Raw genomic sequence first — 18489 nt, 5'->3', positions numbered from 1 at the left:
ACAGTCAATAACAAGTTGTATCCTGCCAAAAAATGTTTGTTGGTGCAATTAAAGTAGTAATGAAACTGTTGGTGCAATGAAAGTAGAAAAGGAGAGCCCAGAAAACATGCTAACAGTAGCAAGCTAGCTCAGCAAACTGTTTTCATTTGTAACAACGACTGGCTAAACAGTCAATAACAAGCTGTTTCCTGCCAAAATGGTTTGTTGGTGCAATGAAAGTAGTACAAGTATAAAACAGATGCACATCTCAACTTAGACCAGCTTGAATTTCCATGTTGCTAGTTTAGTGCTGGTTTATCCGGTGGGCTAATGCTAGGTGGTGCTTGTTTGGCCTGTGAGAACTCATTTGCATAGTTCAACAGACGTGCAATGTGTCTGTTCCAGTGTGCCCAAAATTAAAACACACACACACAGAACACATGGTCTTTTCGTCTTCCAAACACAGAGGCTAAAAGATGACTTGGTGTCAATCTGTCTGAAGATTACACTTTGCACATTGCAAGATGGCACAGCGAATGTCTCCTGACAACATTTCTTTCCCACTGGTTCCACAGCACTGTGAAGAAGCACATGAAAGTGTCATATCCCATGTCACACCTTACATAACAGAAGCTCATACTTAACCCCAAATATTAATTTAACAGCAAAAACTATCACACTACCATGAAGTAATTCTGCTCTCAAAACTGCCAGCTGCCAACATTAAAGCAATGTTCCAAAAACAAATTAGGCTTAATCAACAGCATTTGTGGCATAATGTTAATTACCATTTTTCCTTTCCAAAAAATTGGTTCTTACACCAAGTAACTGGGACCAAACAGTCATTTAATTACTTGATATTTCATTAGTAAGTATGCCATAAACATAACTTAATTTATATTTTGTTTGTAATTTTATATAAAATTTTACAACTTTGTTGTGATGACAATATAAAAACCTTAAAAAAAAATATGCTTTTATAAATTATATGTTTCACATTTCTGCTTTTAAATGGCATAAAAATTGGCACATATTTACTTCCATTGTACATCGAGACAGAGCGTTCCTGAACTCAAATCTTAACTATCAAACATGTTTGATTCTGGTCAAATAATCTAGTGTGCACATTCGCTCTGCAGGCAAATGTGGCCCAAATCTGATGTGACTCGGATCTGTTTTTCTCATGACAGTGTGAACAGCAGAAACCACATGGAATCTGATTTTTTTCGATTCTGATTTGTGCCACTTCCATATGTGGTACTAAATCTGATACAGGTCAGATGTTTTGCAATGTGACCGCAGTGTGAACAGTCAAATCGGAATTCATGCGACTTTTACGTCACTCTAGATCAACATTCGTCACAATTCTGCACTCATGGGAGTCAACTTCAAATTTTACATTCCCGAAGTTATCAAGACTGTTGCGAAAGGTAGTCAGTGGAAGTACTGTGATGTGTCAACTCTATATACAAGCAAAACATGGGGGCTTGTATCATAAAAGTTTCAAAATTCTGCTCCCTTCTGTCCGCCATACAGCGCCGTTGCGCTCCAGGCATCCCGTGTTCGAATCCCAACTCGAGGACCTTTCCCGATCCTGGCCCCATCTCTCTTCCATTTCGCTACCTGTCACTTCTGATTTGTCCTGTCTTAATAAAGCCAAAAATGCCAAAAAATAAATCTTAAAAAAAAAAAAAAAACTCTGCTCTTTTCTGTCACATTCTTGTCTTTCATTTTTAATTTGCCTGTGCATAATTTCGCTGGCTTTTGCGGCAGATCACATGATAAATAAACACTTATCAGTTTACTTTATGTCCTCCATGTTAACTTCCGTATGATAGTGTACTGCGCAAATGTTGCCAAGTCCACAGTTTTCCCGTGAAATACTTTTTCACTGTTGCCGCTGGTTGTTTTTCAACCTTACTACCGCAATATTTATGGCCCCGGAACATTACTGGACTAGTTTTGAGAAGCAATTGGGTGGATTTTGTTGTAAAAACCTGGCAACCCTGTTCATATCCTTCTTTTGTGCATACAGATCAGTTCAGAAGTTTGATCTGTTCACACTGGAAATCTGATATTGGCCACATTAAAATAACAATGTGTTTTTTTTTTGCTCACATGTGACTCGAATCTGTTTTACTCATGACAGTGTGAAGAGCACAAAGCACTTGGAATCTGATCTTTCAATTGCGATTTGGGTCACTTCCATATGTGGCACTAAATCCGATACAGGTCATATTTTGTAAAGCGACCACAGTCTGAGCAGTCATATCGGAATTTATGCGACTTTTACTGTACATCACACTAGATCAGGTCAATTTCAGTCCTGGAGGGCCACTGTCCTGCAGAGTTTAGCTTCTACCCTAATCAAACACACCTAAACAAGCTAATTAATGTCTTCCAGATCACTAGAAAGCTACAGGCAGTGTGTGTTTGATTAGGGTTGGAACTAAACTCTGCAGGACAGTGGTCCTCCAGGACCGAAGTTGCCTATCCCTGCTCTAGGACAACATGCGTCACGATTCTGTGCTCATGGGAGTCACTTCAAAGATTTTACCTGAAGTTATCAAGACAGCTGCAAAAGGTAGTCAGTGGAAGTACAGTGATGTGTCAGAACTCATAAGTATTACAGTGACAACTCTATAGCAAAACCTGAGGGCTTGTATCATAAAAGTTTAAAAACTCTGCTCTCTTCTGTCACATCCTTGTCTTTATTTTTCATATTGCCTGTCCATAATTTCACTGGCTTCTACAGCAGATCACACAATAAATACACGCATAATCGCTTACTTTATGTCCTCCATGTTTACTTCCATGTGTTGCCAAGTCCACAGTTTTCCCGCTTTTTTCCACTGTTGCTGTTTTTCCAACTCTGTGGGGTGAAGCAACCCCACTAACGCAATATTTTCCCCCCGGAATGTGATTAAGCTAGTTTTGGGCTAGTTTTGTTGTGAAAATCTGGCAACCCTGTTTGTATTGTTCTTTTGCACATATGTGTCAGTTGAGAACCATGAACTGTTCACACTGCAAATCTGATATTGACCACATTTAAAACAACAATGTAAACAGCTATACAAAAAATAGGATCTGAGCAAAATTCACATTTTAGTACTAAGGCTGGGACGTGTTTGCTTTTGTTGAGCAGCTTTCCATTGAAACTGTTGGCCCTCACTTCATTTTATAAAGGGACTGTGAGAGTGACCTCCCAAACCACACTGTAAAAGCAAGATGCCGGAGCACAGTACGAAGCTTTCTGCAGAAGGCCAACTTCCACCGAAAAAACAGTGTTCTTTTGCAAAGAAAAGGGCCTTTGGCTCTAGACCTAGTCTATAGCAGCTAGGTTTAGTAGTTACCTATAACAGCATAATAGTTTTTCTGATGTGTTGCACAAGGTGGGGAGGTGTGTAGTTGAAAGGAGGGCTGAGGTGTGGCCAAACACAAGTTTGTTTTGGTCTGAGATGCAGTGCTCCCATGTGACATCTAGTGGTTGAAAAATCGTATGTAGCATCGTTAATTAGCATCCTTTTTTGATCCGAAATATACCTTTAAATCTTCTTAATGGTCTCGCTGACCTCAGAGTGAAATAGGCAGGGCAGATATGTTTAGGGTGTAAGGTTGGATAGTTTGGATTTGAAGGGAAAGTTGATCGAAGGTAGGCGCCATGCTACGAGAAGGAAAGGAGGCGGCTCAGGAGGGCCTGATTCATCACAGCCAGTCAGCATCCCGCCTGCGTCACGTCCCGTGCCAGGCATCCACCGCAGCACACGGTGAGCAAACACATGGACTCGTTGCAATGATGAATCTAATTTTAACAGATCTATAGCGCAGCCAGACAGATTGAGAGAGATGGATGCACAGATAGCGATCGCTCTGAATTGATTGCCTTCTGAAGAATGGTGGCGGAGGAGAGGAAAATGAGGGCTGGGGAGAAAAGCGAGAGAGGCGGCGACTGAGAAAGAGAGTATCCTGGGGTACAGTACTGAAGTATCTCATGGCCAGAGTATGAATGTTTAATGGACATGGTGGAGCCGGGCGGGAGGAAACAGAGTGCGCTACATCAATGGACAGCTGAAAAATGAGACGCGAGGGGAAGCGGTCCAGTCGGGGGCGGGGAGAGAGGCGATCAGCACGCTGCCTGGCTGCCTGCCGGGCCCACGCACGTCAGCGGAGTCACAGGCTCACACACACTCTCTACATCTCTGTCAATTCATTGTGAAGTCCAGCAGCCTTTCCTGACACAAGCGATACAGCGGGATCTGAAAGCGTACATGCAGTCTGGCATCTCGATCTCATCGCTGTCTGATGATGACAGTGTCCTGTGTTATGCTGTGTTCTATGCAGACGTGAAGTGGAAACGTGATAAACAGTGGTATCTCTTCCAAATTTCTCTGAGTTTTTGTCATAATCAGCCACGGTTTCTGCAACGTCACACTGAATAGCCCCGCCCACACTGAAATCTCATTGGACAGAACTAACAATTCTCATTAGGGAGGCACCAGTAATTATATTCCGGACTATTTTGACTAAATAAATCAATCATAAATTGTTAATCATTTATTGACTCTCCCTAACTCCAATTTTTCATCTTTTATATGTTCCTTTCTAAAATAGCCTACTGCTTATATACATTCAGAAAGTCGTCCAGTTTTGTGGACATTCACACAAAGATCAGTCATTAGTCAGGTGGCATTGAGTTTTCAACCACTGAAAATGGGAGGTATTCAACAATCTGGATATGGAGCCTCATTGAGATGCCCATATCTCTAAGACCGAACAATGTAGGGCCTTGAAAATGATGATTCCAAAAGAACTAAGAACTAAAATCTAAAAGCATACTGCAATATATATAATACTTCTTGAGTTACAGGCATGCACACTTTGGAAAAAGAATATTTATGGCACTCAGACAGGTATAATCAATGCAGTTGTCTTGACAGAAGGAAAGAATATACATATCTAGTTTCAACATTATTTGTTCTTCAGACATTCCTCTTTAAAAGAAAAGAAGTATCATATTTTTGCAAAGTGATCAACATTTGGTTTTTGACCACTGAAAATGCATACAATTTAACAATTTACTCCTGAAGCCATATTGAAATTCCAGTATCTCTGGATCCAAACTACAAAGAGCCTTAAAAATGCAATTCCAAAAGGAAAGTTTAAGATTCAATATCTAAAAAGGCATTAAGATATCTTTATTTGTCTAATTCTTGAGTTACTGACATGCAAACTTTGGAGTAAAAACCTGAAAAGTGCCGTTTCCCCATTTTTGAATGGTCACCATTGCTCAAGTCAACAGATTTTACAAACAGATCTACCAGTCTCTGTGTACAAATAACATTATGATGCTTCTCTCTTTCTGAGGTCATTTTTACCCCCTTGTAATCTGGATCTGAATCTCATCTGAAAATTGCCATTTTAAAACAGACTACTCAGAAAGTTGTCCAGTTTTGTGAACATTCACACAAAGATCAGTCATTTGTCAGGAGGCATTTAGTTTTCAGCCACTGAAAATGGGTAATAATATTTAACAATCTGGACATGAAGCCTCATTGAGATGCCCATATCTGACACATTTGGGTTTTGACCACTGAAAATGTGTACATTTTAACAATGTACTCCTGTTCCAAACCCAGCAAGCAATAGTTGTCATTTCAACGTCTAGTTTAACTATAGACCCGATATAGTCCGGCTATTTGTAACCCACTTCTACACCAAATAATCTTGAATTTAGTTACATGTCATTTTTTGGCAAAATACTTGTGAGATATATGATATTTCATCATGTAAGCAAAGTCAACAGCGTTTACAAGGTGTTTGGTTTTATTTCTATATTTATATATATATATATATGTATAGTCTATTCTAGGGCTATGTTTAGATGTCTATTGAATTTTCACTGACAGCCCAATGACAACCTTATTTTAGCCTAGACGTCTAGGCTGTGTTTCAACGGCTAATATACGTTTTTTAGACCAAAAATTGCTTGCTGGGAATTCTCTGGAACCAAACTACATAGGGCCTTAAAAATGACGGTGCCAAAAGGAACGTTTGTTAAGACCCAACATCTAAAAGTGCATTAAGATATCTTTAATATTTCTTGAGTTGCAGACATGCAAACTTTGTAGTAAAAACTTGAAAAGTGCCGTTTCCCCATTTTTAAATGGTCACCATTGTCACAAAATGCAACAAAGATTGCTGAAGTCAACAGATTTTACTCAAAACATACCAATCTCTGTGTAAAAATAAAATGATGACACTGCCTTGAAAATGATGATTCCAAAAGAACTAAGAACTAAAATCTAAAAGCATACTGCAATATATATAATACTTCTTGAGTTACAGGCATGCACACTTTGGAAAAAGAATATTTATGGCACTCAGACAGGTATAATCAATGCAGTTGTCTTGACAGAAGGAAAGAATATACATATCTAGTTTCAACATTATTTGTTCTTCAGACATTCCTCTTTAAAAGAAAAGAAGTATCATATTTCTGCAAAGTGATCAACATTTGGTTTTTGACCACTGAAAATGCATACAATTTAACAATTTACTCCTGAAGCCATATTGAAATTCCAGTATCTCTGGATCCAAACTATAAAGAGCCTTAAAAATGCAATTCCAAAAGGAAAGTTTAAGATTCAATATCTAAAAAGGCATTAAGATATCTTTATTTGTCTAATTCTTGAGTTACTGACATGCAAACTTTGGAGTAAAAACCTGAAAAGTGCCGTTTCCCCATTTTTGAATGGTCACCATTGCTCAAGTCAACAGATTTTACAAACAGATCTACCAGTCTCTGTGTACAAATAACATTATGATGCTTCTCTCTTTCTGAGGTCATTTTTACCCCCTTGTAATCTGGATCTGAATCTCAGCTGAAAATTGCCATTTTAAAACAGACTACTCAGAAAGTTGTCCAGTTTTGTGAACATTCACACAAAGATCAGTCATTTGTCAGGAGGCATTTAGTTTTCAACCACTGAAAATGGGTAATATTCAACAATCTGGACATGAAGCCTCATTGAGATGCCCATATCTGACACATTTGGGTTTTGACCACTGAAAATGTGTACATTTTAACAATGTACTCCTGTTCCAAACCCAGCAAGCAATAGTCGTCATTTCAACGTCTAGTTTAACTATAGACCCGATATAGTCCGGCTATTTGTAACCCACTTCTAGACCAAATAATCTTGAATTTAGTTACATGTCATTTTTTGGCAAAATACTTGTGAGATATATGATATTTCATCATGTAAGCAAAGTCAACAGCGTTTACAAGGTGTTTGGTTTTATTTCTATATTTATATATATATATATATATATATATATATATATATATATATATATGTATAGTCTATTCTAGGGCTATGTTTAGACGTCTATTGAATTTTCACTGACAGCCCAATGACAACCTTATTTTAGCCTAGACGTCTAGGCTGTGTTTCAACGGCTAATATACGTTTTTTAGACCAAAAATTGCTTGCTGGGAATTCTCTGGAACCAAACTACATAGGGCCTTAAAAATGACGGTGCCAAAAGGAACGTTTGTTAAGACCCAACATCTAAAAGTGCATTAAGATATCTTTAATATTTCTTGAGTTGCAGACATGCAAACTTTGTAGTAAAAACTTGAAAAGTGCCGTTTCCCCATTTTTAAATGGTCACCATTGTCACAAAATGCAACAAAGATTGCTGAAGTCAACAGATTTTACTCAAAACATACCAATCTCTGTGTAAAAATAAAATGATGACACTGCCATCTTTCTGAAGTCATTTTACCCCTTTGGAATCTGGCTCTGAATCTCCGCTGAAAATTGCCATTTTGACTCCCATCTACAAAATAGTGGATTACTCAGTAAATATTCATCCATGACATTTAATATTTTGGCTTTCATCACTATACATGTCTATCTTTCTTTAGAAAAAATATTAGCAGTATCAAAAAACTGAGCCGGGACCTCTGGTTGAGTTGACACGGAATGACCCAGCATATTTTGAAACAGAAATATTTTGTAACATTACAAATGCTTTTACTATCAATTTAAAGCATCCTTGCTGAATAAAAGTAGACCTTTTAACAGTAGTGTACCAAACCCAATACTTTTCATACTGCACAAAAACCCAACTTGACTCCTGTTATACTCCTAATATCCCACTGACTCAAACTCTGAACCACCAAAGAATTTATACCGTTTCTACCACATGCTGAATCATGATTCTTCCTCTGCTCCCCCGACGCTGAGTCAGACTAAACACCTCCACCCAGCATCACTCCTCCATTAGTCAGCACTCTAACCACACTGCTGGAGTACCATCTTCCAAGTGTCCTTGAGTGTCATCATTTTCAGTTGTGTCAATCAAACAGGGACATTTCTGTTTCTGAAACCAAGAAGTGTTTCAAGATATCACCGCATTATAGCATCATCCATAAACTACACAGAAGCAAGGTTCTCCATGCACAACGGCCCTCTGGGATGACTGAAGATCCTTTTGGTGTGCTGTAGGCTGTGGCCACATCACAGATGCAGATCTGAACAAGAGCAAAGAGTGTATCGATCAATAGGCCCTTGCTCTCAATTCTTTAAAGATCAAAAGCTTTCTGCTCAGTGATTTCCACAAACGTTAAGCTGTAGCTTTTACAGACCAAGAGGCTGCTTTCCACTGACTAAACACAAAGTACATGGAAAAACCCCAGTTCTTCCATTCCCAGTGTGGATGATACATAAAATAACCCAAAAAGAAGGTTTTTTAAGTGGTGGAAGCAATGTTGAAGTCACACTGGATAATAGTGTCTACCAAATACATGTAAACTTGATCGTTTTACATTGCGAGATCTCTGATGACATTTAAATGGAGGGAAAGAGTACCTTGACATAAATAAAACAGTCATCTGGCATGTTCTCCAACATGGGAGGGGAAGGTTTTCATCTGTTGATGAGCTTGATTTAGAAACATACTGTCTTTACTTCAACGCCAGAGCTAAGTCATGCATAATTAACCAAATTCCACAGGGCTCTTATGAAGGTATCTATATATGGAACATCTTCCGCTAGTGTTGTCTTGCATGCATCTATCAGACAGAGGAAGACTGCATTTGGGGGGAGGGGGACCAGAGTCAATGCTGGCCCAAATAGCAGCTGATTGACATATAAAGGTTAGTGACTTTTATGGAACAAGCCCTTCGCCCTGGGCCAGCGGTGGCCTGTTACTTCCTATCCACATCAGTCAGGATGCAGAAGAGCCTTTGGTGAAAAATTGATGCTAGAGCACTCAAGGTTCATGGGGTATCTACAGTATGTGTGTGGTGAGTGATTTAATTGAGGAACATATTAAGAAAAAAATGTTAGGAGACCAGGGTTTGAAGTTATAGGTCTTAGGGTAGTGCTATATTTAATTTTTGGCAGTAATGAAAATGCGGCTGTGAGGGATAATAATGTACAGTGCGCTCAAGAAAACTACTGTTGTTTAACAACATACTGTACTGATTTTTCAACTGACTAAATGTCTTTACGAAAAAAAAACTGTAGTAGAGAATACTCCATAAAACAGTTTTGACAGTTCTAAGTTACGAAAATTGTGATCTAGACAGTTTGTGCCAATGTAAAGACTGTAAGACACTTCCTCACGGCTTCGTTTTCACTTAAAATAGCTAAAAATTCACTTAAAATTTAATATGGCACCTACAGCAACATAACTGTGGTCTATAACTAAAAATGATTTGATATATATTATATTATATTATATTATATTATATTATATTATATGTGACCCTGGACCACAAAACCAGTCATAAGGGTCAATTTTCTGAAATTAAGATATTTATATCATCTGAAGGCTGATTAATTAAGCTTTCCATGTTAGGATAGGACAATATTTGGTGAGATACAACTATTTGAAAATCTGGAATCTTAATCTGAAAAATCTAAATATTGATATAATTGCCATTCAATTTGTCCAAATAAAGTTCTTAGCAATGCATATTACTAATCAAAAAGTTTTGATCTTTTTACAGTAGGAAATTTACAAAAAAACTTCATGGAACATGATCTTTACTTAATAACCTAATGATTTTTGGCGTAAAAGAAAATTTGATAATTTTTTGACAATGTATTGGTGGCTATTTCTACAAATATAGCCATCCTTATGACTGGTTTTGTGGTCCAGGGTCACATATTATATTATATTATATTATATTATATTATATTAAACAGTTGGTAATATACCCATACATATACACATATGCATACATTATGTTTTATACAAGTAATGCAATATTTTAAAACACAGTTTTATCATTTTATAGAACAAAATATTTTAGTTAAAGTGTTTACATTACAAAATATTACAAATATATTTAAGAAAAAAACTTTATAATCACAATACACCAACATTTTGAATACTAACCATAAAACAATATCACAATATGATTGTACTGTGATCCAGATATCCGCATAATTAGGGCCCTATAAAATCTGTTTAATTTTTTTCCAAATTCCGTTTTTCCATTTTTAATTTTATAGACTCTATTTAAATGGTTAAATTAAAAATTATTAATCAAAAAGCATGTCTAATTAACTAAATTACACAATTTAACAGCATTTTCCACCCTCAAATTCTGTTTAATTTTTTACCAAATTCTGTGAATTAATTTTCTGGATTCCAATTTAATGCTTTTTTTTAATCAAATTTTAATAATCAAATGCATGTCTAATTAATTGGTTGTATTAAAAAAATATATTTTTTGTTTGTTTGTTTTTTGTTTTTCAGAAATACTGTTGTGTATTTAAAATAAATTCTGGTAAATAATTTTTCTGGTAAATACTGCTTAAAAAAATAATGTTCTAATAACTTATATAACTTATTAGTAATACTAGTACTATCATTACATGAAGTAATATATTTCTGTCACAGTTTCTTCAAGTTAAACCAAACTTTTTCGGGTTGCTGTGAAGACCTATAAGTTTCTGTGTGTATATGATATGATTCTCAAAACAAACTGTAAAATGCTCCAAAAGAGACTCTCAGTGCAGTTTTAGCGATTATGTTTATGTTCATGTACTCATGCAGAGGCTGAAAACGTCACGAGAGTCATGTGCGCGTCAGTACGTGTAGTAAACGAAACCGTGCATCTACGCCATTCATTCACACAGATACACGTAGAATGTGCAGGATTCGTATTTAAATAGTATTTTTGCACCATAATATTCACTGACACTAATCCATATCATGTTTGGATATAAGTGTACTAACCTACTTTTGATTTATTCATCCAAAATTTTGCAAATTCTGTAACATTATACAGTTAAATAGTAAATTCCATTTTTATGACTGGATTTTGCAATTCTGCCCACATTTTCTGCATTGCAGAAATCATAGGGCCCTACATAATATCATATTATTGAGTATTCCCTCATTCCCTCCCATAATGTTTTTCAGAAAACCTAAAGACTACAGTGAGGAACAGCAGAGGCTGTAACTCAACAGCAAAGTTACAGAAATCATTCTATACTTCCATTATTCTTCCCAGAAAGACAGAAGCTGAGATAATGGCCAAAATATATCCAACTTCCTAACAGCTGAACAAGTCTGTGGATAACAGAAACATCCAGTTCTGAAAAGCTCTACCCACAAATTTCTGAATGAGACAAAGTCTTCTATTGCTTCAGCAGGGAGTCTGCTCGGGCACATGCTTTATAACTGGCTATGGTGGCAGACTAGACTGATAGTGTTGAGGAGAGAGAGTATCAGAGACAGGAAACGGCCTTTGAAGTGCTGAGAAAGTAGAAATGGAATCCAGCCACAGACATAGATAAGACATTCACATCAGAGTCTACAGCGCTGGGGAGCTATTTGAAGATTTTTGTCAGTTTTTTCCTGTTTAAAACTGAACAAGCTATCCCAAATGTACATGCAATATGACAAAACATAATGATTCACAACCTACTGCAATTCCCAGTGCCCTAAAATGACCATATCCTTACTAGTGTGTGTGTGTGTACAGTATATACAGCTGTGGTCAAAAGTTTACATCCCCCTTGCAGAATCTGCAAAATGTTAATTATTTTACCAAAATAAGAGGGATCATACAAAATGCATGTTATTTTTTATTTAGTACTGACCTGAAGATATTTTACACATCTTAAGCTATTGTTTGGAGGATGTTTATATACACTGGGGAGAAGCCTATTTTCACTCAGAAATTACTAGTAAATTTTACCAATAATAACAAAGAAGTGCCAATGCTATTTTCTTGTAAAAGGTACTCATTCATCTATTTTATTTGTAACTTTAAAAAATTATTTTAACGTATATTTTTACTGGAAAACAAGACAAAACACTGTTCAACACTGGAGATTTTTTAATCATTATTATTATTTTGGGGTCCAGCTAGCCTGTCCCTCTACTTTTTCTATTGTTTCCTAACTTATTTGTCCTATAAAAAAGTAAAAGCCCAAGAAACAAATAAAAAGTAGCAGTAAAATAAAAAACTTTTTGTGTTCTAATAGTTGAAACTCCACTTTATTCTTTATTGCCCAAAGCATTACCCCTCGCTCAGAATCACTGGAGCCAACAAAATGCATTTGGAAATTGGCTGCCTCAGCTGTGCCCTCTGTGGTTCGCATTCTGCAGCTTTCCATGCAATCAGCGCAAGTCAGCTGCTTTTCATTGTTTGATTAGAACGCCTGCCATGGATTTGGGTGGATTATAGCTGACATTATAAATCATAATTACAAGACATCGAAAGTACCGGTCAAGAGAGCCAATGAGATGAAATATATCAATTTGAGGGTTTCATTTTGCAATCTGTAGTACCAAAACACAGAAACAACTATATGAAAACGACATGCTTGTGTGAGTTGTGTTGGAAACTCATCCAGATGTGATGACAGGCTGCTTGTTTGTTATGTAAACAATTTTAATTTTTCCACAGGGAAGAAGCCTACACGCTTATCATTCCGCTGGATGAGGATCAAGCCATCACAGCCTGAGGATGAAAGAGAAGTGATGACTGTTGGAAAACACATCCAATGTTATCCAACACCGCTTAAAAATGAGCAGCTGTCAGGTCCCCCGCTAGCCCTCCTCTAACAGGCTTTCCATGAAACATAGACTCCGGTACAAACCTCCAGAGCAAGCTTTCTTTAGATTCTCCATTTCCAGCTGGCAGCTACATCAACAACGCCTAAGGGTTAAGAACCCGGCAGTATCTAGTCTGCTAGCAGGTGCTAACTGCTAAAACAAATCACCATCATTTCACATGTATCCACATCAGCTCAAATCACATCCTGTCTGCTCAAATCACGGAGTCAAGATTTGGCTGGTTAGCAAGGCCTGTTAGCACCTTCGGGTAGATGCTGTGACTGTGGCATTGTGGAGAATAAAAGCTAATATTTCACTAATATAATATAATATAATATAATAAAAAAATATTACGCAGAACAACTGTTTTCAACATTGATAATAATAAGAAATCAGCAGACTAGAATTATTTCTGCAAGACACTGAAGACTGGAGTAATAGCTATTGAAAATTCAGCTTTTCCATTGCATATACATACATGTATATATGGGTCAATGACGTGACACCTAAATTTTCTGTCTGGTTTAAATGCATTAAAAAGATGCCTTAAACATGAAGCAATACTCCTATGTAAGGACCCACTTTAACTTTTCAAAAAAGATTAGTTATTTGTAATTTTAATGTTATTCAAAATGTCCAAATATCATGTGGTGCGACCGTCCAGCTATAACTGTTGTTTTGGTAACGTCTTTGAAAGTACCTATAACCAATTCTGATTCATTTTCTGCACTATTTGGCATGATTTCCAATGTGTTTTGTAATCTGTATAAAATTGCAAAGCATTTGTATTTATATTTCCATCATAACATACAAACAAACTTTGTCTGATGATTTCCATTTTATGAAATATCATGTGATGCGACCATCAAGAAACTACCATTTTGGGACTTTTATGTTGAAATCCATTTAAAGATAGGACTTTGCATCATAGCAGTTTGCCAGTGGTCCATGAAAACATCAAGCAGGTTTTTAACTTTTTAATATTTGGAAAAATAATAACCTTTTTTAACAGCTGGTATATCATGTGGTATGACCTCAAAAAACAATAAATATTAAGTTATTTCTACAAGTACTTATTTTTATTAGAAATTTCATAGTGACCTTTTGTGGGAAGCTAGCTTGTTTTGTTTAGGTGGACTGAATTTGAAATATCATGTGGTGCAACCAAATATCATGTGGTGCGACCACTTCAGAGTGTTTTCTATTATAGATATATGTCCCAGATTGGCAGTTTTTTGTGTTTTTATATTAAATTGATGGTTTATAAAATACTTAATTTTAGTATAATTTGGAACAGATTATACTATAACAGATTTTTATGCAATTTGGGTCATTTCAGACAGTTTATGTTTAATCTTTGTACATTTTGAGATCTTTGGTCTTATTAATCGATTACTTGTTACAGAGCACATCGATTAGGCTTTAGGGCAAAGTTAAGTTTCATATCTTTTTTTTATGTAATTAATTACGTAATTAAATCCTGTATTAACGAGAGAGCGCTGATTTTCTACTTTTGACTGAATTGTTTGCTTGTGTTTATTTCCTATTGTACAAACTTCCTATTATAAATACTTTTATATTGGCTACTGTTGTTCATTTATATATTATTGTTCAATAAATAATACTTTATATAACTAATATGCCATGAAAAGTACAGCCATGCTAATATACAGCCATACCGCAAGGCTGCTCTTATGACATTGCTCATATATTATATTATCCCTGTTAAAAAAATCAGCGTATGCTGGTAAGGTATGTTTTGAAGCATGGCAGCTGGTTAAAGCTGGTCCTTAGCTGGTCTTGTGCTGGTCCTAAGCAACTAGCTCCTGCTCAGGACCAGCAAATGACCAGCTAAGGACCATCTTAAACCAGCTCAAACCAGCAGCCATGCTTCAAAACATACCTAAAGAGCATATGCTGTTTTTTTCAACAGGGATGTTAGTCACCTGTCCTTTAGGGCTCAGGTGATTGGCTCAAAACTCTTGACATGAACAGGAATGCTATTTGATAACTCTCTCCTGGCAATATATACCTCTTTGGTGCCAAACTAGATAAATTTAGATAAAAAGATCAGTTTGAGCACCTGCCAAAATGATATTCGAACAGACATGTTGATTTGGCAAAACAAGTTTAAAGGAGACAAATGTCAGGCACATCTAAGGGAAGCTGGCCTGTTCCTGAGGTGGACTGCTGGACGTTTCAACAAGTGTGGTCAGCCAGCACTGAGCCTCGAGGGCCTACGCGGAGCAACGCATCAGCTCATGGCTCTCAGTCTGCTGCCTCTGAGTCCTCTGTTTAGACAGAGCAACAAAGTAGAGATCTGGCACCCGGCCAGGTTTGTAGCTGGTGATTGCGGGCCTGTTTGCCAGCTGACAGCTTGAGACGGGAGGGTGAGGGCAGGGAGAGAGCTGCATTGGGGCTGGGATAGTGCAGCGTGACTCTGACACACAGGAGGGAGACACTGAGCGTACATAGCAAAGTGCACAGTCAGAACAGCAAGGTGAAAGACGTCTCACTGACATATTAAGCAGATGACACAGCTCAAGTTTAGCAAGGTGAGATGATCAAGTTATGCTTTATATACATAAAAATTATAGTTAAATATCACCTACATCTACAGCTGAATATTGAACGTGATATAATGGCTCTCTCAACATGGGAAATGAATGATTATTTACAGTGCATGCAATGAAAAAGTTCTCATGTGACCCAAGATTGGATGCTCCTTGCAGAACAGGCAGCAGCCCTCTAGTGGACAAGTTGTAAAATGCAGGGCTATGTGAGTCCATGAACCCAACATTTGAAATAAAGACAAACCACTTATTTAAACTAGTCTGAAGGTCGATCAGATTCACAGAACTCATTTTGAATTACAATTATGATGTCTCCTTTAGAGTTCTCTTGTGTTTAGAAATCTAAAAATGCATAGTATTCAAAAAGTGAATAAATAAAACTGCAAACAGCCAAAAACACTTACATAATAAAATGCTATTGAGCACCATACGAGTTATACATAACAGATCCCCATTAAAAGACATGTAATTAAAGTTCCCATGTATATTCTCAGAGCTTAAAGAAATATTTCACCCAAAAATCTCAATCTCCTGAGGTTGCAAACCATTAAGGACATGTTAGCCAAAATGACAGCCTCAGTTATATTAAATATGCAGTGGTACCTTTTTCTTTTGAGGGTAAATCATGGCAAAATATTCATTTTGGGGTGATCAATCTCTTTAATTTGACAGAACACACATAATATGAAGTATACAAGCTTAAAGTTGCTCATTGGATTGAAGAACAGGTGAAAATGGTTGGAATAGAAAGCACCAGCTCAAACCCTTCAGTTTTGCAAGATCAAATTACTTAAAAACTATCATTGAAACAGAAATTACACTAACCAATGACACAGCAATAATATTTATGAGCAAAAAGAAAACTATCATTCAAATAATAATAATAATGTAAAAAAAAAAAAAAAACAGAAACAAGAACTGCTTGTTCACTTTAAAATATTCAACATGAATAAGACAGCATTTAAATATTAAAAAATCCCTGAATAATTTTAACAACTAGAAAAAAAAAAAAAAACTAAGCAAACTTAAGGCTGAATATAATAAATTGCACTTCAACTCACCTTGAGCAGCTGTTCCTCTGGTGCTGAATACACTTGCTATCAAAGTGGCCACATACCAAATCATAGTACTATTGCCAACCAGAGAGAAACCTCATCATATCTCAAAGTGCCCCTTTCAATAAATCATTCTTAGCCGAGCCCCTGGACGTTAGACACACTGTCAGCTGCTGATACCCTTTTATTCATGCCTTGCATACTTTTCTCCGACGGTTCCCTTCATTCTTTCCCTCCCCTTCTTTCCTTTCGCATCCTCTCTCGATGAAATAGAGCACCTGCACCAGCGCACGGCAGCCAGACGCGGCTCGATGGCAATGCCAGCGTGAAACCAAGCATGACAATTTAGCTGTTAGCTCCGCCCCCGCTCGAATTTCATTGGTCGGTGGGGGAGGCGTCGGGGCGGGGATTGGTCGCCTCTCCGTCGCTCTCCATGTAAAAACTGAGAGCACCGCGTTTCAAGGTGAGTTGGAGCGTGAAGTGGCGTCGGAACCGCAGTATCATGCGCAAAAGCGAAATCGTGGAAGCAGCCTGTCGGATGCCCAGCGTAGGTACAAGGCTTCGCGTGTTCTGAAAGTTAAAGGTGCGGAGGGGTAAACGTCACACTTTCATGTGTGGGGAGGAAATCCTCAACCTGTATGCGTCATTCGTATTTCGTCCCATCGATTGCACTGCGCGCCGTCTTAGTATTGAGACATGATGAATCTGGAGCCAGACTGAATTCTCCGGTAGTAGTGATGTCACTTGTTAATGACATCATAGTTGAACCAAATCTTCAGCTCTAAACTAGTTTTGAGGAGGAGAGTACTGCACAGGTGATATGAGTCAAGTAAATCTAAGGCAATGTAATTTGTATTGCTGCTCACTAAAATAATAAATAGTTTCATAGCACGAAATCATGCTTCAGTGCCCCTAGTGAGTCCAAAAAATCTTTATGATTCAGATAAGCTGCAAAAAATGGATTTCTTACTTAGATTTTTCAGCCAAAATATCCTGACAAGCAAAAATTATTGTCTTGTTTTCATAAAAAACAAGTAAAAATTAAGTAAACAAAATAATATTATATTAAACAGAAAACAAGGTTATTCTGCTTACTCCATTGGCAGATCATTTTGCTTGACAAGACAATATTTACTTGTCTAGAAAATCCTTCTTGATTTAAGAATTTTTAGATATTTTGCCTGGAAACAAGGGAAAGAATCTAAGTGTTGCAGTGTAAAGAATACAACCATTTAAAATGTACTGAAATACTCTTAAAGAGATAGTTCACCCAAAAATGAAAATTCTGTCATTTGTTTGTCCTCAAGTAATTACAAACCCACATGCTGTTGTTTTTTTTTTTGTTGTTTGACTTTTTGAATCTTAAAACAGCTCTTTTCCATACGATAGCTCAGAATGTCCAAACTGAAAACTTATTACCAAACTGTAAATATCAGTCTGTAGAGGGTTTGCACTGTTTAGTCAGTTACCCAGATGCGGATGTAAACAACAGCATGCATTGCACAGTTTGTCTACTACTGCATATGTTGTTCTGCTAATTTATGCTGTCTAAACCACAGAAAAACTTTGTGGAAGCTGCTAAATTATACAAAGGAGGACTTATTAAGCAGGAAATGGCACCATATTTGCTAACACTTTATAATAACGTTCAGTTGTAAGTCATTTATAAGCAATTAGTTAATTATGAAATAAATTAATAAGTGATATGTTAGTATTTTTATCTATGCTTTGTAGCATTAAGTTATAAATCATTTACAAGTGATTAGATGATGAACTAATAATTTACAAAACAT

The 18489-nt window shown here is 36.9% G+C and overlaps 1 protein-coding gene across 5 annotated transcripts in view; it reads right to left on the bottom strand.

Annotated features, from left to right (window-relative positions):
• Nucleotides 1-17014, bottom strand: part of igsf9bb (immunoglobulin superfamily, member 9Bb) — a 143139-nt gene extending 126125 nt beyond the window's left edge. For all 5 annotated transcript variants that reach the window (XM_051093246.1, XM_051093248.1, XM_051093247.1 and 2 more), the window contains exon 1: nt 16703-17014. In XM_051093246.1, the coding sequence (XP_050949203.1) occupies nt 16703-16766 (64 nt within the window). In that variant the 5' untranslated portion in view covers nt 16767-17014. The remainder of the gene's footprint in view (nt 1-16702) is intronic.
• Nucleotides 17015-18489: the final 1475 nt, after the last annotated feature.

This window comes from Labeo rohita, chromosome 21 (genome assembly GCF_022985175.1).
Source record: "Labeo rohita strain BAU-BD-2019 chromosome 21, IGBB_LRoh.1.0, whole genome shotgun sequence".
NCBI classification, from domain to species: Eukaryota; Metazoa; Chordata; class Actinopteri; order Cypriniformes; family Cyprinidae; genus Labeo; species Labeo rohita.
Note: the sequence above shows the minus strand (reverse complement) of the source record. Positions and strands in the feature narration are given on the sequence as shown.